Genomic DNA, 23867 nt, shown 5'->3' with positions numbered 1-23867 from the left:
TACCTCTTATTTTGTTAAAATGATTAACATTTTCACAGATTCTGCATGGGGTCCACATACTTTTTCTTTCTCTTTTCTTGCCACTAAAGGTGACTTAACTTGAAAACCCCTCTTATAGCACTTTAGCTTTTGAAACATTACATTTTAGAATTGGTATTGACTATTCATTTTCATCATTAATCTCTAGACTCCAGCACATAGCCATTGACCAAAAATAAGTTCCTGTCAACTTGAGGCATTTTGCACTTAATTAAACAAGCTTAAAATGAGTCCCAGTCCATCAGGAAATAAGAAGCCCTGAGAGCTGCAGACTTTCCAGAACGTTCGGAATCTGTTGAGCGCCACAGACAAATTGTACAGCGAAAGTTCTTTGACTTCAGATAAATCCAAGGTTAGCCGAATACTTTGAGTGATGATCATTTTTGTTCCTGCTTTTGTGCTGACCAAATGAGCTTCTGTCTCTTTATAAGAATTAAGTTTTGAGGTAATGAGATTTATGAATTGTGTAGCCATTTGTTTTTTTTCTTCTTCTTCATTTGTGCTCGTTTCATTTAGAAGCCGGTGTGGATGGTAATTATAGTATACATTATTACGATCCCCCATCACTCCTCCGCACTCTTTTTGTGGTTAACTGCTTTTGATAACAAATGAATTAATGAAGCTTTACAGGGCAGTCGAAGTGGATCAGCAAGTGTAGGAGAGAAAGAGGTGGAAATGGAGAGAATGGAAGCGAGAGAGAGAAGTTGGCAGATTACGACTTAATGGTGGCAGAATAATGGTAATTTCGCCACACTCGCCTCTCTCTCGGACTGTGCTAATGGCTTCATTAACACTTCCACTATCCAGCAGCCCACAGAGGACAATGTCACATCCATCTCTGTCACATCACAATAAAACCGGCTAAACACAACTGGCCTATCAGTCCAGGTGCTGAAGGAGGCAAGAAATGAACAGAGGAAAATCAATAGTGAAATATCAATGTGGGTAAAGCTGCAAACATGGAAGTCAAGCAGGTCCCTGCAAACAGAGAAAGTGCCGGATTGATCTCTAACAGGTATGTTGCTCACACTTTGGCTAATAACTCAATGCCATGGCGGAGGAGGAACAGCGCACTGGGAAAAACAGCAGCGTGCCATAAATCACAGGAGCCAGGCTATATTGCCGTCAGCGGCGAATTGATGACGTTTTCCTCTGCCATCTAGATCATTCCTCTGTTGACTTCTGAAGCTTCCTGTGTCTGCTGTTTCACGGGGCATTTTAGCATGAAGTCCCCGCGGTGCTCCTGTAACTAAAAGGTTTGAATTTCCAGGACGTGAAAAGCCCACAGGGTGCGCGCGGCTACAGAAACCCTTGGGGAATTATCTAAACATGGAGTCAAAGAGTTAATGTAGCGCTAATGTTAGCTCCTTTGCTTTTACAACCAATTCAGTTAAACAAACTAACTGCTGAAGCAAATTATTAGAATCGCTCAGGCGAGAATTTTCTGCATAACTCGCCTTGTTAACATAAATATCTTTCATAAAATATATACACACTTAATATTGTTATATATCCAATGTTATATTTACAATATGAATGATTATACATTTCAACTTAGATTTAAAGTATGCTTTACATGTATTACTTCAAAAGACAAATATATCGTTTAATTTATACACTTTCATCAAATGTTTCATTACAATTGTATAATTTGCATTATTTTAAATGATTACTTATTTAGTTATGATTTAATAGGTTATAATTTTTTTATTAAACTCATAATTTTATAATTTATCATAATCATAATTTATCATAATTTTATAATTAAACTTTTATAATTAAACTTATTAATGTATAAATTAAAAGATAGCCATGCACCGGTATGGACATTTTGGCCGATGCGATAACCAATAACTGATATATTGAGCCTGATTACAAAAACAAAAGTCTCACCATTTGTCCCAAGCACACGATTATAATGTTCTCATAATAATTTCATGTAGCCTATATGACAGACTTGAATGTTGGACTCTTAGCTGAAGGAAATAATCCATTATTTATCGGCTTTAATACACCAGCCAAATGTTCTTTTCAGGCCAATAACGATTAATAATAAACATATATTTTCGGCTGATAATGATATGGTGACCGATATATCGTACATCCCTAAATAACACTTGACGTTACTGGAAAATTATGGCATACATTGTAAAATATTAATATTGATATGATATGATATAATGATGTTTTGTTAAACCCATTGTTATTGATGCTACCAAGACTATCACAAGTTCAACAAAAAAATCTATTTATGTTAGCCAGTTTTCTATTTTTATTATTATTATTATTATTATTATTATTATTATTATTATTATTATTATTATTATTATTATTATTATTATTATTAATTTATTAAGTAAAAAGATTTTGCAGCCAAATTTCACATGAAACCAAATCTTTAAATAAGTTTAAGTAATATTTACATTTGCGTTTTATCACGTACAGACGATAAAAGTTGTCAAAACGATCCCCGTTCACATGAAATATGAGCATTAGGCAGCACGGCCAGTAGATGCTGATGTCACTTTGTAAATAAACAGTACCTGCCTATGGACTGAACACGTAATACACATGCGCATGTCGTCACCAAGCGGCAACCCCCCGCACTTTTTGTTGAAGCTGATACGGAAGTGACTTAAACTGCAATTCATCGACTGACCACTAGGGACAGGCTCCAGAAGAGAGCAGAATCTCATTGAGCCCCATGTTAAAATACCCAACTTTACAGCAGAAAAAAACATGTTTACAGTCTAGTACAAATTTTGATTGTGGTCTATATAGTTAATTTTGCCCTTCAGGACAGCTGTGAGGGGGGTGTTTTTTTTAAAGTTTTTTTTTTTAGAACTCATTCGTTTACATTGTATAAAACCTTAAAGTTTAAGCATAATTAAGTGCGTGGCCACTTTGAGTGACAGGTGGATAGCAGTTTGTCTGCTGTCTGTTAGTCATCGTGTCACCTCAGCTCCGCCCCCGTCCCGCCTCTTTGCCTATTATCATTTATCCATGAGTGACGCGCAATGACGTGCTGCCAAGATGGCAAAGGCCAGTTTGACCCTACTACGCTTCAAAACTGATCTTCAGAATCCTATGGGTGACATCATGGACGCTATGTCCATATTTTTTTACAGTCCATGGTTGTCACCGTTTTCACAAATTTGTGTTTTTTAAGTTTACACATAGATACAAGTTTACAGATAGATCTTTTTCACAAAAAAAATTACTTAGTTAGAAACCATTTTTAAAAGGTTGTACTTTTAGACCCCCAAAATGCTGTTGCCGTGTAAATGAACTGTCAAAACTATGGTTTTAAATAAACAGCAGAGTTTGCAGTGCATCAAAACTTCTGTTAATTGGCCCTAAACTCTCTCACACTGAGAGACTGGACTAACAAATCATCAAATATAGAGACTAAATGTCACAGAGACAAAACAATTGATCCACACAATTGATCATCTTGCAAGAGAAAACAAGTTAATTGAGACATCTAAAAAATAAACATGATAAAACCAAAGGGCGTGGAGGGGATTCGTGGAAAGTTTTGTGTTGCACCCAGGCTAAGTGTTACAGCAAACACACTCCCTGAGAAACTCCATGAGAAATCAGAAATCCGGAAAAAAAGCAGACCGCTTCTGCAGAAACAGCACCACCTGCTTTGATTGAATGATTCATGCCAACAAAGGCTTCTGAGGTGTGAGGAAAACACTGCTATTGCCGTGGTTATTATGCAACAGTCGACCATAACTCAGCTCTGCGCAACAATAAGGTTGTCAGCACGTCAAACGTGTTCATTGCTGTTTATTTATGCATGAATATGCATTACAATACTACAGCAGCATCTGACACTCTCCTGCTGGAGAATGAAATCAGAATCTGGCACTCAAAGCCATCACACAGACACTGAGAAACATTACGTTTGAAACGCTTGATGGAATAATAGACTTCTATAACTGTCTCCTGTATAAGACGTGCTGTCTAATCTAAGCTGACTAAAGTAATAGAGCTATTTTGCCACATTCACAGCATGAATAAGTGTGAGGGGAAAGATTTTTTATAAACGAGAACGACACAGAGATGCAATCAATAAGCTACAGCAAATACATAGTGAAGTACTTTGAAGAGTGATTTGTGGGGTCGGACTCGGACATTGCTGTTTTGTCCATGACTGAATAAAAAGTGAAAAATAAATTAAAATAAAAAAATGAATAAAAATATGCTCCTGCCATCGTGGCTATTCTTGGGGCCAATATGAAAGAGGTGAAATCTAAAGATCGAAAATATTTACTCCAAATACTCTTTGTTGCTGCAAAAAAAGCTATCACAAAAAATTGGCTCCAAAGAGAGCCTCCAACCTGTAATAAATGGTTATCTTTAATTAAAGAAATATATGTTATGGAAAAAATAACATATACTCTTAGATTGCAACAGGCATCATTTAAAAAAAGATGGGCAGCCTGGTTAGAAGGATTGGCTTTGGACTGGGACTGATGGCTTTCCAGACATGGCAAAATATATATTTCTAGTAATATATACAGCAATAGAAACACTTATAACTTAAATGAATAAATAAAAAGTCCCACTCTTCTTGGTTGGATTCAAGTATTAACTTATTTATAGTGTTTTTTTTTTTTTTTTTTTTTTTAATATTTATGTATTTTATTTTTTTAAATTTTTTTAAATTTATTTTTTTTAATTTTTAATTTTTTTTTTTTTTTTTTCCTGTGAAGATTATTGTTGTATAATGCTTGTTAAATATGTTTTCTGTATATAGTTGGTGATTAGGTGAACTTGAAATCAGACATGTATGATGTATGTTACACACAGGATGTATTTATGTTTGTTCTTAAAAAGAAAAATGGAAAATAAAAATTAAGTTGAAAAAAAAAAAATATGCTCCTGAATTATGTTTTATGACATAAAATATGAGTGAGTTTAAAATATTAGCTATCTTGTCCAACGCATGAATCAAATAAATACTATATATATATATATATATATATATATATATATATATATATATATATATATATATATATATATATATATATATATATATATATATATATATATATATATATATAATTATTAGTAGTAGAAGTAGTGTACAACATTATTATTATTATTATTATTATTATTATTATTATTATTATTTTATGATAGTAGTACTAATAATAATAAATTTAAATAAAAAATGAATAAAAAAATGCTCCTGAATTATGTTTTATGACATAAAATATGAGTGAGTTTAAAATATTAGCTATCTTGTCCAACGCATGAATCAAATAATACTATATATATATATATATATATATATATATATATATATATATATATATATATATATATATATATATATATATATATATATATATATATATATATATATATATATATATAATTAGTAGTAGAAGTAGTGTACAACATTATTATTATTATTATTATTATTATTATTATTATTATTATTATTATTATCATTATTATTATTATTATTATTATTATTATTATTATTATTATTATTATTATTATTATTATTATTATTATTATTATTATTTTACGATAGTAGTACTAATAATAATAATAATAATAATAATAATAATAATAATAATAATAATAATATACAACAATACAACTAATGATAATATAATATAATAATAATAATAATAATAATAATAATAATAATAATAATAATAATAATAATAATAATAATAATAATATGGTAACACTTTACAATAAAGTTTTTTTAGTTAACATTAGTTAACTATTAGTTAATATGAACTAACAAAGAACTGCACTTCTACAGCATTTATTAAGCTTGGTTAATGTTAATTTAACTAATGTTAACAAATGAGACATTGGTTTAGTGTTACCAATAATTAATAATAATAATGTAAGAAACGTTATATTTTCCTGCAAGACGAAATGTCAAGTACTTCTGCATGTAGGCTTTAAATCAAAAGGCTTTTAAGGTCATGAGAAACATTCAAGTGTCAAGTCAAGTGTCCTTTCACTGGTAGTCTACTCTCCCTTATCACCTTCAAAGCAAGATGTCCACCTCAATCTTAGCATCGCATTGTAAACGTGCTGCTCTCCAGAACTTTCTCTCCTCCGGTGAGATTATGGTCTCAATGCATCTGTGCCCCTTTGTTACTCACAGCTCTTAACAGCTCTATGAGTTTCTCACAGGGAGATAGTCTTCCATTTAAAGCATTTTGGCTTCAATTCATTTTCTTATCGCAGCTTTTCTCTCCTTCTCTGATAAAGATGTGTGTTCCTTTCTGATCTTTATCAAACAATAAAAGCCAGGGGGACTTTCAGAGCACTGGAGCAGCTAGAATGACAACACTGTTAGTAGTTTTTCAGCCACTTTTAGCTCAATGTGATTGAGCCACGTTTAATGGGACAAATTAGCATGTGCTGTGAAAATAGGCGAACAGTTGGATGTGAATGACGGAGCTCCAAGTGATTGTGATATTTGGCAGGCGTGTCTGCTCTTTAGCAGTTCTGTAGCTCCCAATAAACAAGGTGAGATCCATTTTTTATACACGCTGAAGCCAAACGCCGGCCGCTGCCTGTTCAGCCCTGACACTTCAGGATCACAGCATCAGCGACGCGGTCGTACCTTGACACAAACACACAAATGCGCATGCTTTTCTCTCTTGCAGATTCACCGTGGCCGCAGATAAAATAAAATAAAATAAAATAAAATAAAATAAAATAAAATCAAATAATAAAATAAAATAATAAAATAAAATAAAATAAAATAAAATAAAATAAAATAAAATAAAATAAAATAAAATAAAATAAAATAAAATAAAAAAGATAAAATTATAAAACAAATAAGCAAATAAGTATGATTAAAAAGTAAATAAATAAATAAATAAATAAATAAATAAATAAATAAATAAATAAATAAATAAATAAATAAATGTGCCTTTCCACACAAATATGTAGTAAAATTGTGTTTATCTAAAACACTAGGGCAGAAATCACACATTCACATCCAAATGTTGTCAGTCCAATCTGGTTGCAGATTTAGCAAATTCTGTCATCATCTATCTACCCTGTATTGCTCGTAAATACTTTCTTCTCCATAACCAGTGTTTTTCCCATAGAATTGGGCTACTTTTACATTGTTGTCGCAGGCTGTTTTTCAAATCCGTGTTCGCTTGTTTTTCAAGCCACACCAATAATGCAATATTAATACCCCAGAATGCCAAAAAATGCAGTCGGGTTAGTTTTAAGTAGCAATTGCCGGGTCTTGTTGAGAAAACATGGCAACCCTGCCCATAATAGCTTAATCAAAATGTCAAAAATTGCTCTTCCATACAATGAAAACGCATGCTCACTATAGAGCGGTTCAGGGATGGCGTCAAAACTCAGAAGACTAATCTGCCCCTGGTTCCCTTGACATTCTCCTATGGGGTTTTAAAATGGGGTTTTTCCAATTTATGAGTAAATGAAAGCCTGTGGAAACCATAACTTGACGGTAATTTGATGTTTTGTACAACAACATAAACTGCACACCCACACACCCATACTAAACGCAAATTGTGAAGCAGTTATGTTTCTTTTTGAAAACATAGGTTTCTAATAAGTTACTAGTCAGTTTTGGGGTGCGAGTTGTAACGTACAGCTGAGATGTTGTTGCCCAGAAAGAAAACAAATGTGTATTTTTTTTTTTTTTTTTTAAGGTCATGAAGCATTCTAGGAGTTGGTGTCTTCCACATGAGCCAAATTTCGAAAAAAAAATTTAGAAATTTTTTCAACTTCTAACAATTTCACATTTCCACTACATAAATGACCCAGTTTAAATACACATTCATCTTTGCAGCACTGAAATACCCCTTATTTCTACCCCAAATACCCCAGAAGATGTAGTCTTCTTTAGTAGATTAGACTAGTGCGGGTGCACGCTTTCACTGCATGCAAGTCTGTATTTATTCAATTTAATATTTTTATAATATCACAGGAAAAATCCAGATATCAGCATGATAACAAATTTGATGTTGATTTTATACAAGTTTACTAAACAAGAATTCAATATTAAGTTACTTACACATTTTAGACACCATGTTGCCCATTTTTTGTATATTTCGCCAATGAGAATAGTTCAGAACAAAGTCACAGAACTGTAATCGCGTCTCTGAGTGTCACGCGCGGTGTTTTCTTACTGAATGAATCAGCTTTCTGAACAAATCAGTTAAATCAACGATTCAGTAACTATGATTAAGATAGTCAAATGATTTGTTCATGAATGAATCAGTTGTTTGAATGAATCGGTTGAATCTCAGTGACTCACTCATTAACAGTGACTTGTTGCCGCCAACTGGTGGTTTTAATTTTACATTTAAAGTTTCTTTTCATGTTTTAAATCATTTCAAATATCAGTATTCAACATTGTGTTTAAAACATCAAAACTTTATTTATGCATAACTGCAGGTTATTTGTCACCTCTAAGCTCAAAAAACAGTTGAAGATGAATTTTGTTGATTCTTTTCTTTTAATTTGATTGGTAACAGCCCTATTGTGTCTTCATGAAATTCATGAAATTAACACAAAAAATGATGCATGCATATAATTAGGTTTATATATATATATATATATATATATATATATATATATATATATATATATATATATATATATATATATATATATATATATATATATATATATATATGAACTGACCAGCACACAGAATATGAATAATATCAAAAACTTTAGGAATCAGCTGATCACCAGCACCAATACCAGCACAATAACACACTCAGCAAAATATAATCTAATTATCGTTATCGAGAACATTCCTGAAAATATCGAGATATCATTTTTTGTCAATTTCGCACACCCCTAACGTAAGGTGATTTACTAAGGTTTCAGCTAGTCACTGTATTGGTGTTTGCTCCATAATTTACCGCCCATGTCTTAAGCCAGACGTTAATTGGTAGAGTGATTGCACTCACGCTGATTTGCTCTGTTTAGTAAATCTGGCCCATAGATGTTAGTAGCCTAGATCACATCAAATGAATTAAGGAAACCAATATGCAAAAACAACCCTGCTTTCCCAGAATGCAGCAAAACAGCTGATTCTTGCGTATGAATACATCTCATGAATCAGATTTGTGCATTGGCACTAAACAAGAATATTATCTGAGTAATATTTAAACTAGCTTTGTCATAGTCCTTAGGCAAAATGCCCACACAAAGAAGAATGCTTGATTATGCAACTGTAAATTCACAAATAAAGTCAAGCATCCAGCACATATCCGTATGAATCCTGACAGAAGGGTCGTACATGACACACCATGAGCCACAGTGTTTGATTCTCAGGAATTAAGCTTTGTTATCTCCAAATCTGCATGACTCAGAACCCGAGTAATAAGCAATGAGCGTTACACTTTCACTTCCCGAAAGAAAGAAAAAACATACAAATATTGCTCAATCGAGGCGTCCATTAATATTAGGGCTCTAAAAAGAATTTGCAATTTCCTTTGGCTTAGACCAAGCCAACAGCAAAAGGTCAGTCTAAAAGACAAACTGATTCATCTCTCAGAAAGAAATGAGACGCTCTAGCAGATGCCTGCGTGGCTGTATTGAATCATCATATTTGTCATAGAGTGATTTCAATGGAAGCAGTGACCTTTGGGGTAGTGGAGTAAATTGCTTCGTGGCATAAAGGTAAGCTGGAAGCTTGAAGCATGAAGCTTGATTAACCTGAAGATCTTTAGACGGAATCCAACCAATCAGCCGGCAACGGAAGTCTGCCGACAAATAGAAATCAAGAAAGACATTCATTACGCATCTGCTGTTGTGGATTCATTGCACACGATTCATTTGGTGTGAACACGGCAACTTTGATGTCTCTTATTAAATACCGGAAGAAGTCGTGTTCAAAAACCGCGACCAGCAATCCCTTTCTGTGAGCGCTGATGGCAATATTAGCCTTCTACAGTTCAATAAGATATTTTAGAAAGAAATTAATATTTTTATTCAGCAAAGATGCATCAAAAGTGATAATATAAGACATTTACAGTTAAATAAATTCTGTTCTTGTGAACTTTAAAGAATCCGGATAAAAAACTAAAATAAAAGTATTATGGTTTCCACATAAATAATATTACGCAAATCATCATACTAGAATAATTTCTTAAGAATCATGTGACATTAAGGATTGGAGTAATGATGCTAAAAATTCACAGAATATAGGAATATATTCAAATAGTGTACAAATACACATATACAAATATATGGTGCATAAACAAAGAAGTCTTTATGTCAAAGATTGATGAAAAATCAAGATTACTGGTTAATTAATAAATCAATTAAGGTGCACATTTATAAAACCTCCTTCAGTGGATTTTTGACTAGAAATCAGACATTCTAAAGCAAAACAAAGGTGTAAACTAATTGGGAAAATTATATATAATTTATCCAATTTTATAAATGTGCACCTTAATTGCTTTATTAATTAACCATTATTTAAGTAACCTTGCATTTTTCATCAATAACTAAATTAATATTTGACATAGAGCCTTGTTTGTTTGTTTAAGCTCTATTGATGTTTGATTCAAAATAATCTTGGCGCGCACATTGATGCTGTCCAAATGAAATGGTCAAGGCTAATTGAAGCAGCAGATATTTAAAGCATTTTGCATTCACAGGGCCATTACCACCACGGCCCTTATTGGCTCTTTTGTAATTAGTGCTCAGTTAATAACTTCTCTAGAGCCGGACAGCCGTCCAGAGACTCGTCTGAGAGACCCTTAGAGGGTCCGTCCTACAGCAGTTCCACTCAGACAGCCTTTCGACATCGGCCCTTGGGCCACTTGAACTAATCTGTGTTAGGCATTGCAATGTATGACCACTGGGAATCAAGGTAATGCAGCACCTGCTGGTTCGTCTGGATTCTAATTCATTCTGAAATTTAGTTTGAGATGGGTTATTTGATAATGATTTCAACAAGGTAAACATTGAAAATATTTTGACTTGTGGTCACCCAGAACACTCAAGCAACCACAAAGAAAAGGGCTAAAAACAACCACAACACTAATAGCAGCATCTCGACAAGAGGAGAGCTTAGAACAGGAAGAACAGCACTAACTGTCTAACTGTCAATTTTTTCTGATAAAAATTGTGATTGCAATTTAAAATGTTTTAAAAATGACCAAACATTTTGTGATTATTATGCATCAATAATAATAATAATAATAATAATAATAATAATAATAATAATAATAATAATAATAATAATAATAATAATAATAATAATATGGAGGACCAAATTACTCAAAATGAAATAATTCAATAAATTATGAATTCAATAAAAGAACAATTAAATGTAAATGTTTATTCTGAAATAATTAAATTAAATAATTAATTTATTAATTAAATATTATTTAAATAAATAAATGTATCTATTGATTTGGTAAAAATACATGAAATTGTTTAATATATTTCACAAATACCTCTTCCACACGCACTATTGTTATGTCTAAAAATATGTTTTATTATTATTTAATAATAAAATAAGCTTTTTCAAAAATAAGTTTTTCATAATAATATGCTGCATTTACGAATGACGCCTGTTTGACAAATCATGCATTTCTAAAGCCAGATTTTCCCAAAGATCTTTTTCATAATAATAGAGGACATTTTACAAATGCCAATCAACAGCCAGTGGGCGGTGCTTGGCGCTGATTGGATAATAATTTCAGATTGATGACTTTTTTCTCTCTGGGTCAGGCAAGTGGCAAGGGGAAATAGGGGAACTGATTGGAAATGAATATGGCGGTAGGAATTGATCAAGATAAAAACGCAATTACTTAAACACCGCTTAAGCACCGCCCACTGCCTGTTGATTGGCATTTGTAAAATGTCCTCTATTATTATGAAAAAGATCTTTGGGAAAATCTTGCTGTGGAAATGCATGATTCGTCAAACAGTCGTCATTCGTAAATGCAGCATATTATTATGAAAAACGTCTTTTTGAAAGAGCACATTAAATAATGAGAAAATTGATTTTTCAACGTAACAATAGCGTGTGTGGAAGAGGTAATTGTGAAATATATTAAACAATTTCATGTAATTTTACAAAAATAAATAGACAAATTTATTTATTTATTTATTTATTTATTTATTTAAATTAATTATCTAATTATTAAATTAATAAATAAATTATTTAATTATTTCAGAATAAACTGCTACATTTAATTGTTGTTTTATAGAAGTCACTATTTATTTAATTATTTCATTTTGAGTAATTTGGTCCTCCATAATAAATAATAATGTTTTTATTATTATTATTATTATTATTATTATTATTATTATTATTATTATTAATAGTAAAAAATAATAATAACAATTTTATTATATTATTATTATTATTATTATTATTATTATTATTATTATTATTATATTATTAGTTGTAATAATAATAATAATAATAATAATAATAATAATAATTTTATTATTATTATTATTATTATTATTATTATTATTATTATTATTATTATTATTATTATTATAATTTCTGTTGTTGATGTTGTTGATGTTGTTGTTGTTAAATAAAATATAAAATAGGAACTATATCTAATATTTCATGGTAAAATAAAAAAAAATAGTATTTAAAAATAAATAAATAGTCATAATAATAGTAATTATAATAGTAATAATAATAATAATAATAATAATAATAATAATATAAAAATAAAAAGGTATTATTATATATTTAAATTTTTGTAACATAATAATGAGAAAGTAAATTTCTGATTCCATAATAATAATGAGAAGAAAAAAAAAGAAAGTAAAAAAGAAGTAAATAATAAAGAAAAGTATTTATTGTTGTTTGAATACTAAATAAAATGTGAAAAATTACCGGGGAATATTATTTCACTGTGAAATAAATAAATAAATAAATAAATAAATAAATAAATAAATAAATAAATAAATAAATAAATAAATAAATAAATAAATAAATAAATAAATACAAGTACAACTGTACAAATACAATGCTAATATTAATGGCTGTCAAATGATAAAACATATTTTATTTTAGAGGAAAACCAGATTTTCCTTAATTACCCCACATTTACTTAATTAATTCTCAGTCTTTGGGATTGTACTAAGTCATATCATGACCTTTTTTCACAGTTATAATAAATAATCATCATTAATGATTCATCATTTTTCTGTACAATCTGCATAAGACCAGTGACATTTACGGAAAAAGTCAATCAAGTTCAGAGCGGTTTCTTCATCCCCTTGCATGTCACGTCATATCCGTGAATCGTGTCCATGTGTCTTTAGCTTTGGAACTACTTAAATGTGCATTTCTACCGACTGTCGCCCCGTAAGAGGAATGCGTTAATTGCGCTTCGAACCCGAGGCCAGAGCCCGTCACCTTTCGTCTCTCCCATATAACCTGACTGCCGTGCCAACCTCGTGCTTTATCATGCCACAGCATTTGGCTTTCTTTTTGCAGGTGGCAAAATGAGACCACGGGCACTGTGCTTGGCAGCCGGCTCTCACTAACGGCATGCCAACTGCCGAGCCTCCTCGCTTGTGCGGTGGCCGCAGAGATGCGCCGGGCACAGCCTGGCTTGGCTGCCTTTTCAAGCCGGGCACAAATGAGATTGGCACCGAGCGCAGCTCCTCGAGCGAGCCGTGTGATATACAGTCCCCAGCTGTGGTCAAGGTGGAAGCGGGAAGGCGAGGGAAGCTGGGAAATGTGGAAGATCTGTGCCACGACCATGGAGAATGTTCAATCCCTGTGACTAAACAGCATGGGAGCAAAGAGAAACGACACACAATGTGCCATAAAGTGGACACGACACACACACACACACACACACACACACACACACACACACACACACACACACACACACACACACACACACACACACACCACAATAAACCAAGAAAACGTGTTGTTTCACAGCATAACAGAACATTTTGTTTGTCACACTCTGAGTGCCCTACTTTCCTAACTTAACTAAATAAACGGTTCATTATGGAGGAGAGGACTTGGCTAGGCAAGGCGAATTGTCTTTTTGTTTGCTACCATTTATTTTCTCATAGTTTGTATTGTTTTGAGAATTCAGCCAACATCTAGAAAGAGTGTGAAAAAGATTCACTGCATCATCCAGCAATAAACAACTTCAATAAATGTTATAATTGTGGACAAGATCTACATAGTCTAGATTACTCATGATAAGTTCAACATTTATTTAAAGAAACACATTTTTGCTGCAAACCCATCAAGTGAGCCACCCAAATTTAGTACAAAACAAATTTATTTGTAAAAAAAATATTATTTTTGTTTTGTTTTAAATGTTAAGCTAGATTAATTTGTATGGATAGTTTTCTCCACTATGCAATTTAGATTGTGTCAGTGTTTTTCTAGTAGAGATTGATACATTGTCTCATACTTCTCGTCAGTGATTGTGCTAAAACGTTGAACTGGGAATAAAACACAAGGTCCCAGAAACACATTTTTTAAAAGTTTAACTTTTAAACAAGGGTCAGTCAGATTTACTTCCCAGTATCAAATTAGCCCAAACTTAACTGAAAAGTCATTTTTATGAATAAGTTGTCATTCCCAAGACAATGGTCAAACGTGTCCTTCTGGCACAGGGGTTTTCAAACTGGGGTCCGGGGACCCCCAGGGGCCCTCCAGAAGTTTCTAAGGGGCCCTCAGAAAGTTTCAGAGAATTAAAAGACAAAGCAAAAATGGAGTCTACCGAACAATCTAATGGTTTCTAATTGTTTATCTCCTTGTTTGCCGTATACATACGTTCAAGACTTGTATATGTTTGCTTCGTATCTTTCTAGTGAGTTTTTCTCCTTTATCTTGCTCACTGGGGTTCTTAACACGGTACGTAAGCTGCTTACATAGACCTACATTATGAAAGTTGCTTAAACAAGTACATTTTCATTGGAAATGTTTTCTTCAGGTTAATACATACAACATTAAGTATAGCCAATTTAAGTTGGGAAACGATATGTTGTATTTATAATGTCACACTTACTGTTTATCTAACAGTTTAAAAAAACAATTTTTATACATACAAATATATAGATGTATTTTAGGAAGGGGGTCCCCCATAAAGGTTCCTCATATTTGGGGGTCCTTGGTATCATGAAGTTTGAAAACCCCTGTTCTAGCACATGTTCTCAAAGCAAAACTATGAGAAATTAAAGCAATGGAATAGAGAAAAGCGTGTCCAGTTACTCGGTGTCCCGTGAGTAATATTAATTAACTACAGGTACTTACTACAGGGTTAATGTTAGATTTAGGGTTAGTTGTGTATTTATTATGGGCTGTCAAGCAATTAAAATGTCTAATTAATTACACAATGTGGCGATTAGTAAATCGAATTAATTGCAAATGAACCGCACATCAAATGTGGCTGAGAAATTACCCCCTAAAGATCAATTAAAATAATTATTATGTTAAATAAAATTTAAAAAATATTAAATAGACATTACAAAAAGTAGCTGTAGAACATATATTTGATTTGATTCAACAGTAATGAGGGTGAGTAAATTATGACAATTTTTGGGCGAATTATAACTTTAATAGGTCTTTTATTAATATGTATTTTTATTTTATTTTATAAAAATACATAAAAAAATACATTATGTGCTCTAAATAAGAAACTAAAACTGCCAGGAGGTGGCGGTAAATGTCTAAATGATTAAGTCATTAATTAGCTTCGCTCAAGCAGCTGATTCGTTCAGGAATGAATAATTGTCTGAATCCGAAATCACGTACTTCCCTAGTCCCTACAGCAGGTGAAGAACAGTAAGTAACACAAGACGTCTGAATTGTAATGGAAATTTTTACATAAACTATATCAAACCATATAAGGTGTTTTAAATTAAATTAAAGGGTTACTTCAGCGATTAGCATATGGCTTTGTATCAGTAGAAACCCTGGAGTATATTCAAATGATCGTGCTCTCCCCCCTCATATCCCTCCGAGACAAGAGATTTATGCATTTTATTTCTGGAAAAATTCCTCCGATGACGCAAATTGACGATATTTGCGTCATCTGAGGAATTTTTGGCCAAAGGCTAAAGACTACAGCCAGCAGAAGGAGCTATTTCCGCATGTTTTGAACCCGCGCATGGGGGATGGGAGATCACACTCAGAGCTCAGCTCGCATCTGCAGGCATTCATGTAAACGGAGCGGTGCGGAGTAATGTAAGTGTTTTAAATTCTTAAATAATTTCTATGAAAGTTAAGCTTGCAAAGGCATGAACTAAAAATGTGCCAGACTGAACATGCGTTGTGAATGTATGCCGCGGTCACGTTTACCTTAGGTCTCATCAGGAGAGCTCATTCAGCTCATTTATGACGTTAAATGTAATCTGACTCCTGCAGCGTTTGTGCTGTGACACTCGTGCGGTGACTCACTCATTATATTAAACAGACACGTTCAGTATTTAATTGTAGTGTCTTCTCCAACTCAGTCACAGTAGTCCAGTGGCTTTGGGAATGGCCTCACAGGGCAGTGAAGCATTGCCTTTCATCCCCATGAGACAAAAATACATTTTCTGTCTTTTTTCAGTCTAGAAGGCACCAAATTCAAAAATAATTTCACATTTCTACTGCATTGATGACCCAGTTTAAATACATCTTCCCAGCGCTGAAGTACCCCTTTAAGCTTATATAAGATGTTCGTTAAATATAATGGAAATTCTAGTACACATTTTTGTTTGATAAACTTTGATACTCTTCTCTATGGAAATAGTTGTGTTCGTTGTCTGTAGCCTTGAACAAGTTCTGGTAAAGTTGTGTGTTTCACTCAAGGTGTGACAGCTGCAGATAACACCAACTAAGGAGTTTGTTATTGTGTGTTTGTGTTATCGGCTCTCACCCACAGAAATAAGAGTATAAAAGAACGAGTGAGGGGTTTTGATTTTACATTTCACATGGTTTGTCTTAAAGCAAAACACCACATAGACATACACTGCCCTGGAAAAAAAAAAGAGGTTACTTGTTGGATTTAAATAGGCAAATGCTTAAGAGTCAATGATTGAATCATTATTGTAGTGATTATTGTGTTTCTAGCATGTTATATGTTTGGCAACAGTTCTTCTATCCCTCACTGACGGAGTGTGTAGCTTTCATTTCTTAAACAGCCATGTAGGAAGACACATTATGGCCATATTCATGACAATGTCAAGATTCATCACACTCAAACTGTGAAAGAATGGTTGGGAATCATGAAGAATCATTTTCACACGTGAATCAGAACCTCTGAGTCCAGAATTTAAATTCATTGAAAGTCTTTTGGATGTGCTGGACGAGACTTTACAGAGTGCTGGACTCTTGCATTGGCAATACAAGATCTCGACCAAAAATGTATTGACCTCTTGATAGAAATAAATGTGATGTTATTTCCACCAAGAGGTGCATCCATTTTTTGGCAATGATGTGTCTTCCTACATGGTTGTTTAAGAAATGAAAGCTACACACTCCATCAGTGAGGGTTAGAAGAATGTGCATACATATAACATGCTAGAAACACAATAATCACTGCAATGATGATACAATCATTGACTCTTTATAAATTGTTAAATCAAAACAGTGATTTTTTCTGACTGAGCAGTGAATAAACAACACTAAACACTTGATTTTCATCACAGGGGGACTCTAACTTTATCATATGATCTAAATATGAGACAAAAACTGAATTTTAGTGCCATCCTTACAGCTTTCTATAGGCTCCATCATGCAGTGAGTTGTTGCCCTGCATCATGTACATCACCAATCAACTTTATGAAATCTAGGACTGGGGTAGGGAGGGTGTAGCCTGGATGCCAGCCGAACATAGCCCCGCCCACAACATTTTTAGGTCTGGCAGTTCTGTCTGGCCTTGCTACATAGAGGAGTAATTATCTCCGAACAGAAACTGTTCGAACCAATGAAATCATCAGGGCGGGCTTGGATTATATTTGTTCTAATCCTAAACGGAGAGCTTGTTTGTATCTGCATTCACCTTCACAATTTCTCTCAGAAATGATGATCATGTTGGGTAAGTACTCTGTGTATCATTAAAATATTTTATTTTTTTACAACACTGGCAAAGATCGTGTATTCCAGCCTGATTTAAGCACGTGTGCAGACAGGGTTGCCAAGTTTTTACAACAAAACCCGCCAACTACTAGCCCTAAACAATAGCTTCTCGGGGGGTTCTCCGGGGGGAAAATGGCGTTTGGGGGGTAAAATGTGTTATTTTGGCAAGGTTGCCTGCTAAAATTCGCACTCATGGGTCTATATATCACATAATAGTCGCTTCAACCCGAGGACATAGAAAACAACCCGCAGGGAAAAAAACGTGGACTTGGCAACACAGTGCAGTTGAACTATGTTGACATTTGACAATGCGTCACTTCTTTGCTCTGATTGGTTGTAGGTCTATCCAATTGATGTCTTTCCTGTTCGGTTGAAACACGCCCCATAATCACAGCCCAATGGAGCAGTTTCAGACTCATAATCTGACTAGAATTGAGTATGACCACGTCAGGCTAGGGAGGGTGTGTTAAATGCATGAATAATTTTAAAACTAATTATTTAACATGTTTAATTGACAGCCGCAGTAATTATACATAATTTACTGTTAGTAGGTATGTGTTACAACTAAGGATACTGCAAAATAAAGTGTTACCCACTTGTTTTTCGCTCCCTTGCAAGCAATTCCAGTTGCACTTTATTTTTACAGTACGTGCACTTACCTTTTACTCATAGTGTACTTATTAATAAAGTACATGAACATAATAAGATAACTACATAGTTTAAGGGAAGGTTCAGAATTAGTACCTAAATATTAACCACATATTAATTACTACAATAAGTATGTGCATGTGAAACAGGACAGTAAAATAAAGCGCCACCGCAATTCCTTTAATGAATGCAAATCCAGTTTAATCTTCATCAGCCTTAATGATAATAAACACTTTGTTCAGTGTGAGGTCTTAGTAAAATAGGCAAAAAAGTATTTAAAAATAAACATTTAATGCTTTTATGAATATTGATAGTGACAATGTAAAGCGTTCTCCATACACAAAACCAAATCCGTGGAGTCTGAAATTCTGTTAACTTATCATTCAGCAATATTACAAGGCTTTGCACATTTTAACACACGGGATATAAAAATGAGTTACTGGGACAGAAATCCCTGCTGAGAAAGGGCAAGTGACAAGAAAAAAAGGCACAACTGAGTCACTGAATAATCCCTCCTGGTGCTGCTCTCAAGACGGCCATAAAGAGCCGCCAAATGAAAAGAAAGTCACAATAAATGGCTGCACCTAATTACGAGGTCTTCTATTACCACTGAAGGTGCAAACCTATAAAATATAGGCATATAAATTCTAATTAACCATAGCTTAGGTCCTCTAATCCAAATCCATTGGTTAAGACAAATACTTAACTCCTTCTCTCATAATACAAAATGATTTACCAAAGCAACACACACTGAGAGAGGAGCAATTGTTTTCATAAAATATTCGCAAAAAACACTTCAAAGCCATTTGACTCAGTTAAAATGAAGAGCCAACATAATTGTGGCAGCCATTCATGTCACGGCTGTGTCAGCACGGAAAAGCATGTCCCAATCCCCACCGCCTCAGTGGCTCCCATGCTTAACCTTTGTCTACAAATAAGGCACCGCTCTCCATCGAACTCATTTTGCACCTCACTGAATTGTGCACCACCTAATCTGACTTGATTACATCCAACTCGTGTCCAAGCCCAAAACAGCATATGGGAGATCAGATTCAAATCAATATGATTGCTGAAGTACAGCCCAGGGCCATCAGATAAGGAATGCACAAAGACAATGAATTATGAGTGCATTATTATAGTACGCTCGCTTCTGAAACACGGATTTATCCCTGGAAAACACCGAACAAGTATTTATTTAGCCAGCTCTACATTTCAAATGCCTTTTTGGTTGGTCGACAGTTTATGTACAGCAGTAGGAAAAAAAAAATAGTGATACACTGCCTTTAAAAACCAGACCATGCTAACTTATCACACAAAAATGGCTTTTTAAATACCCTCATAAATATTCACAGACTTAATGGGTAGCTCAGGGTTATGAATGTGGCAACAAGAGACAAAATTGCCACCACGGCAGAAGTAATAAGCAACTAGCCCGTAGCTGTTCCTGAGAGAGAATACCTTTAATATCAGCACGCCGCCTATAAAAATAACCTTTAACCTTAAGTTTTCTTATCTATATTTTAGTGCAGAAAATAAAGTGATTTGAAACTCCTTACGAGACAATAGACGGTTTAAGCCAACATGCCACTGTGCCATCACTCAATTCAAACAAGGATTCATAAGTCCCCAGACGCAAAACTGGCATATTACTGCATTCGAACGTCGCTCTGATGGATGATAATGTTTAAATGTTAAAATTTTCACAGATGTCGCCAAAATTTGTGTCAGTCCTTTAAAAAAAAAAACAATCAAAGAACTAAATGATTATGAAGGGACAAAGCAAGACCAAATACAGCAGCAAAAACATTTGCTCACCTAACATGGCAACTCAAAACCATATTCTATGAATCATACTGCTGTTGATAAAAGCTCAATGATCCCCCGGACAGCGAGTAAAAAACAAAAGAATGACGGTAAAACAGGCGCAAGGTGTTGCAAATGTGAAGGAACTGAAAATCAGCTCAACAAAGGAAAAAAGACTTGTGTCATCCTAGACAAAAGCAGCCAACCAAACCAACATACATATGCTCATGACAATTTGTTAATATGGGTCAAGTGATAAAAGCTCGAATGCATCAAGAGGTTTTATTGTTATAGGTGTTTTCATTTTCTCACTATATTGCTTTGTATGTATATTCATATCTGCACTCCGTGGGTTTCTGTGCTCTGCCACATGGTGGGGATATAGAGATTGTTCAAAAATCAGCAAAGGTTTAAGACAAAGAATTATGTTGAAATCATATTGTTGTGGTGGATAAAAGTGCATGAAGACATGAATGACATATAGCCCTAACCAGCTGAGGGCGCTATAGCTGACTGCCCACATTGACAACCACGACTAAATATGCCAAACTAATATGAAATACTTCTGTTTGCATTATAAAGTTAAGGATGAAAACAAATGAATCCAAGTTGTCACATTACTCGTGTGGAGGTTTATCCCAAATTGCATTTATATCAGGCTCTCTTACACTCCTGCACAAACGAATGCACGTTGAATAGGCCTGGGAATTTAATGAGTGATAAGTCAATAAATGCACATGTCTGTATGGTGACACTTCACACAACTGTGTCAATGTAAATATAATAAATCACTGCAGTTAAAACACTAAACAACTGTAATTACATAGTCATTACTTTCAATGTAATTACCCAACCATAAACATTAATATAAAGTGTGACTATTTGACTTATAGGACTTTTGACTCATAATAATTTTATTTATGATCTAATAATCTGGAAATTCTGCGTTTAAAGTAACAGCAAGAAGTGGCACTTGGTTTCTTTTATGTAGTTTCAATGCATCGACACTTAATTCATCAATACAGCGCTCCTGTAATTAAAGTTTATCCCAATTATAAAGCCATCTATACAAACACAAGAACAGTCACATCACCGGAGACAGCAGAAGTCAGCACTAGCGAGCTGCCTACCAAGACAGCGTTTTTTGGACATCATGGGCGCTTTTGCGAATGCGCGTTCGGAACGCGTCTATGATGCCCAAAAGCGCTGTCAAGGTAGGTTGCTCACCAGGGTTTGAGACACAGCCGCTATCATGCGTCATAATGGGTTTCACTCGTATTTCGGAATGTGACCACGTCAGATCGGAGCGCATGACAAAGACATTTCATTCAATAAACTGCATGAGCATAAACACATAAAGACCGCGGACGTACCACTGTTGTTCCAGCTCCCAGTCCCTGAAGAAGTCAAACTCGAATAGGTCCATGGTCGCTATGTTTCAGTGAGGTGCCGGTGGCCTCATATGCAGGAACTCTGTCCGTCTCCCTCACTGACGCGCGGCGCAGCTCGCACTGCCGCTGCCTCTCTCCGCTCAGCGACACGCAGCCCTGCGGAAGGCGGAGTCAGGGCTCGCTGGAGGCGGTCACTCATTCTGAAAAGACCGGCGCAACACTTTGAACCAGAGCAGCTCCACCTGTGTCCAGCATGCATCACCTGTGAACACACTTTAATAATGCAAGTTAAAACTCATTCGTTCAAAAAAAAATTGTTATTAGCATTCATATTTATATAGCCAAACGAAATTGTATTTTTTTTTTCTCTTCTATTTTTGTCCTGTCCAGTATATATTAAATGAGAAGTATGTATTTGTTCTTTTATCCTAAAACAGACAACAACAACAACAACAACAACAACAACAACACAATAATATATACAACAGTAATAGTGGGCATTTTTCAATAATAATAATAATAATAATAATAATAATAATAATAATACATGTTTGCTACTGTATTATTGTGTTATGTGTACCTAAAATGTATTCTTGTTAAACCGCAAACATATTAAAATGTTATTATAATTATAAAAAATAATTTCAAATGAATGACAGCATCAACATCTACAATGTACACAATACTTCAAAATAAAGGAATTATCTTGCTGACAGGTTTGATAGTTTTTGTTTTGTTTTTTGTTTTTGGATAATTGCTAATATGCATAATTATACAGTGATAGAATCTCTAAAGATAGGGCACAATGCACTTTATTAATAGGTGGGGGTTTTTTTATACGTTTTACCTGTATTTTGAATTTTACACTGCATTATAGTTAAAGGATGTCTGTAAAATTAATGGATAATGTCACGTCAGTTCTCCTCTGGCGAGCAACGAGCAAACAGTGAAGGATTATGATTCAGGGAGCATTACAGGTCAGAGGTCACACTGGATCAGAGCATTCAGAATAATCCAGTTCCAAATGGCTGAAGATCAGATTCATCATGCTGGAGACTGGTTTGTTGAGGATAAGTGCCACTGAATGTCATATTGATGAGAGTCTAGTTGACACAATCTCTGCAGACACTTCAGGGATGTATTGTGGTCGTGTCTAAGTAAATCCTCCATCCGATTTGGATCCGGCTGACTACATCATGCGTTGTGGTTGTGTCTAGGCACAGGTCCACCATTACCCCTTTTCCAACAAGGCAGTGCTGGTGCTAGTTTGGAGCCAGAGCCTATCGGTACTTTGTGTTTCTATACCCAAAGCAACAGCTCCGAGCCAGGAAAAGTGGTTCTTAAGTAGCACCAAAATATTGCTGGGCTAGAAGTAACAACCGATTACGCTAGGTGCTGGGGGCGCGTCAGCAAGATGAACACAAACTTAAGATCCACCATTTTTGAATAGCCGCTAATGGAGCTAATAGCTCCTCGTTTGTAATCACCATCTATACTTACGACTGCATTAATGCGTTGGATTCGCTGTGTTTTGATGTCGATGATTTATGATGTCGTAAAGTCATGTGAATCATTAGTAACGCAACGTTCGCTATTGTTGATGGAGGTTTGTTCGCCGCTATGCAGCCTGATCGCCGTATGACATCAAAGTAATAGCGAGAGCAAATGACTCCTTATGCTTTTGAATCGCTCACGCTGTATTTTGATATCACACGCAGATCGCTCTGCGCAGCACCGATGCATCTAGAACATGCCTGGTGTGTTTGTGTTTTTCGCTGCCACGCTAGCGTTGCTGAGAAAGATCAGATGTATACAGTGATGTAAGACCTGGCTCTGTCGTGGCTCTTAGCATGTGGAAAGCCAAATGGTTCTTAGAAGTCTCCTCAGTCGAACCAACTACAAAC

The 23867-nt window shown here is 34.3% G+C and overlaps 1 protein-coding gene across 1 annotated transcript in view; it reads right to left on the bottom strand.

Annotated features, from left to right (window-relative positions):
- The window catches only part of aff2 (AF4/FMR2 family, member 2), a 386660-nt gene extending 364453 nt beyond the window's left edge, over positions 1 to 22207 (bottom strand). The window contains exon 1 of the mRNA XM_067457882.1: positions 21946 to 22207. Within this exon, the coding sequence (XP_067313983.1) occupies positions 21946 to 21998 (53 nt within the window). The 5' untranslated portion in view covers positions 21999 to 22207. The remainder of the gene's footprint in view (positions 1 to 21945) is intronic.
- Between the last annotated feature and the right edge of the window lie 1660 nt (positions 22208 to 23867).

The sequence above is a fragment of the Pseudorasbora parva genome, chromosome 11, assembly GCF_024679245.1.
Source record: "Pseudorasbora parva isolate DD20220531a chromosome 11, ASM2467924v1, whole genome shotgun sequence".
NCBI classification, from domain to species: domain Eukaryota; kingdom Metazoa; phylum Chordata; class Actinopteri; order Cypriniformes; family Gobionidae; genus Pseudorasbora; species Pseudorasbora parva.
The sequence above is the reverse complement of the archived record's forward strand: the minus strand, read 5'-3'. Positions and strand labels throughout refer to the sequence as shown.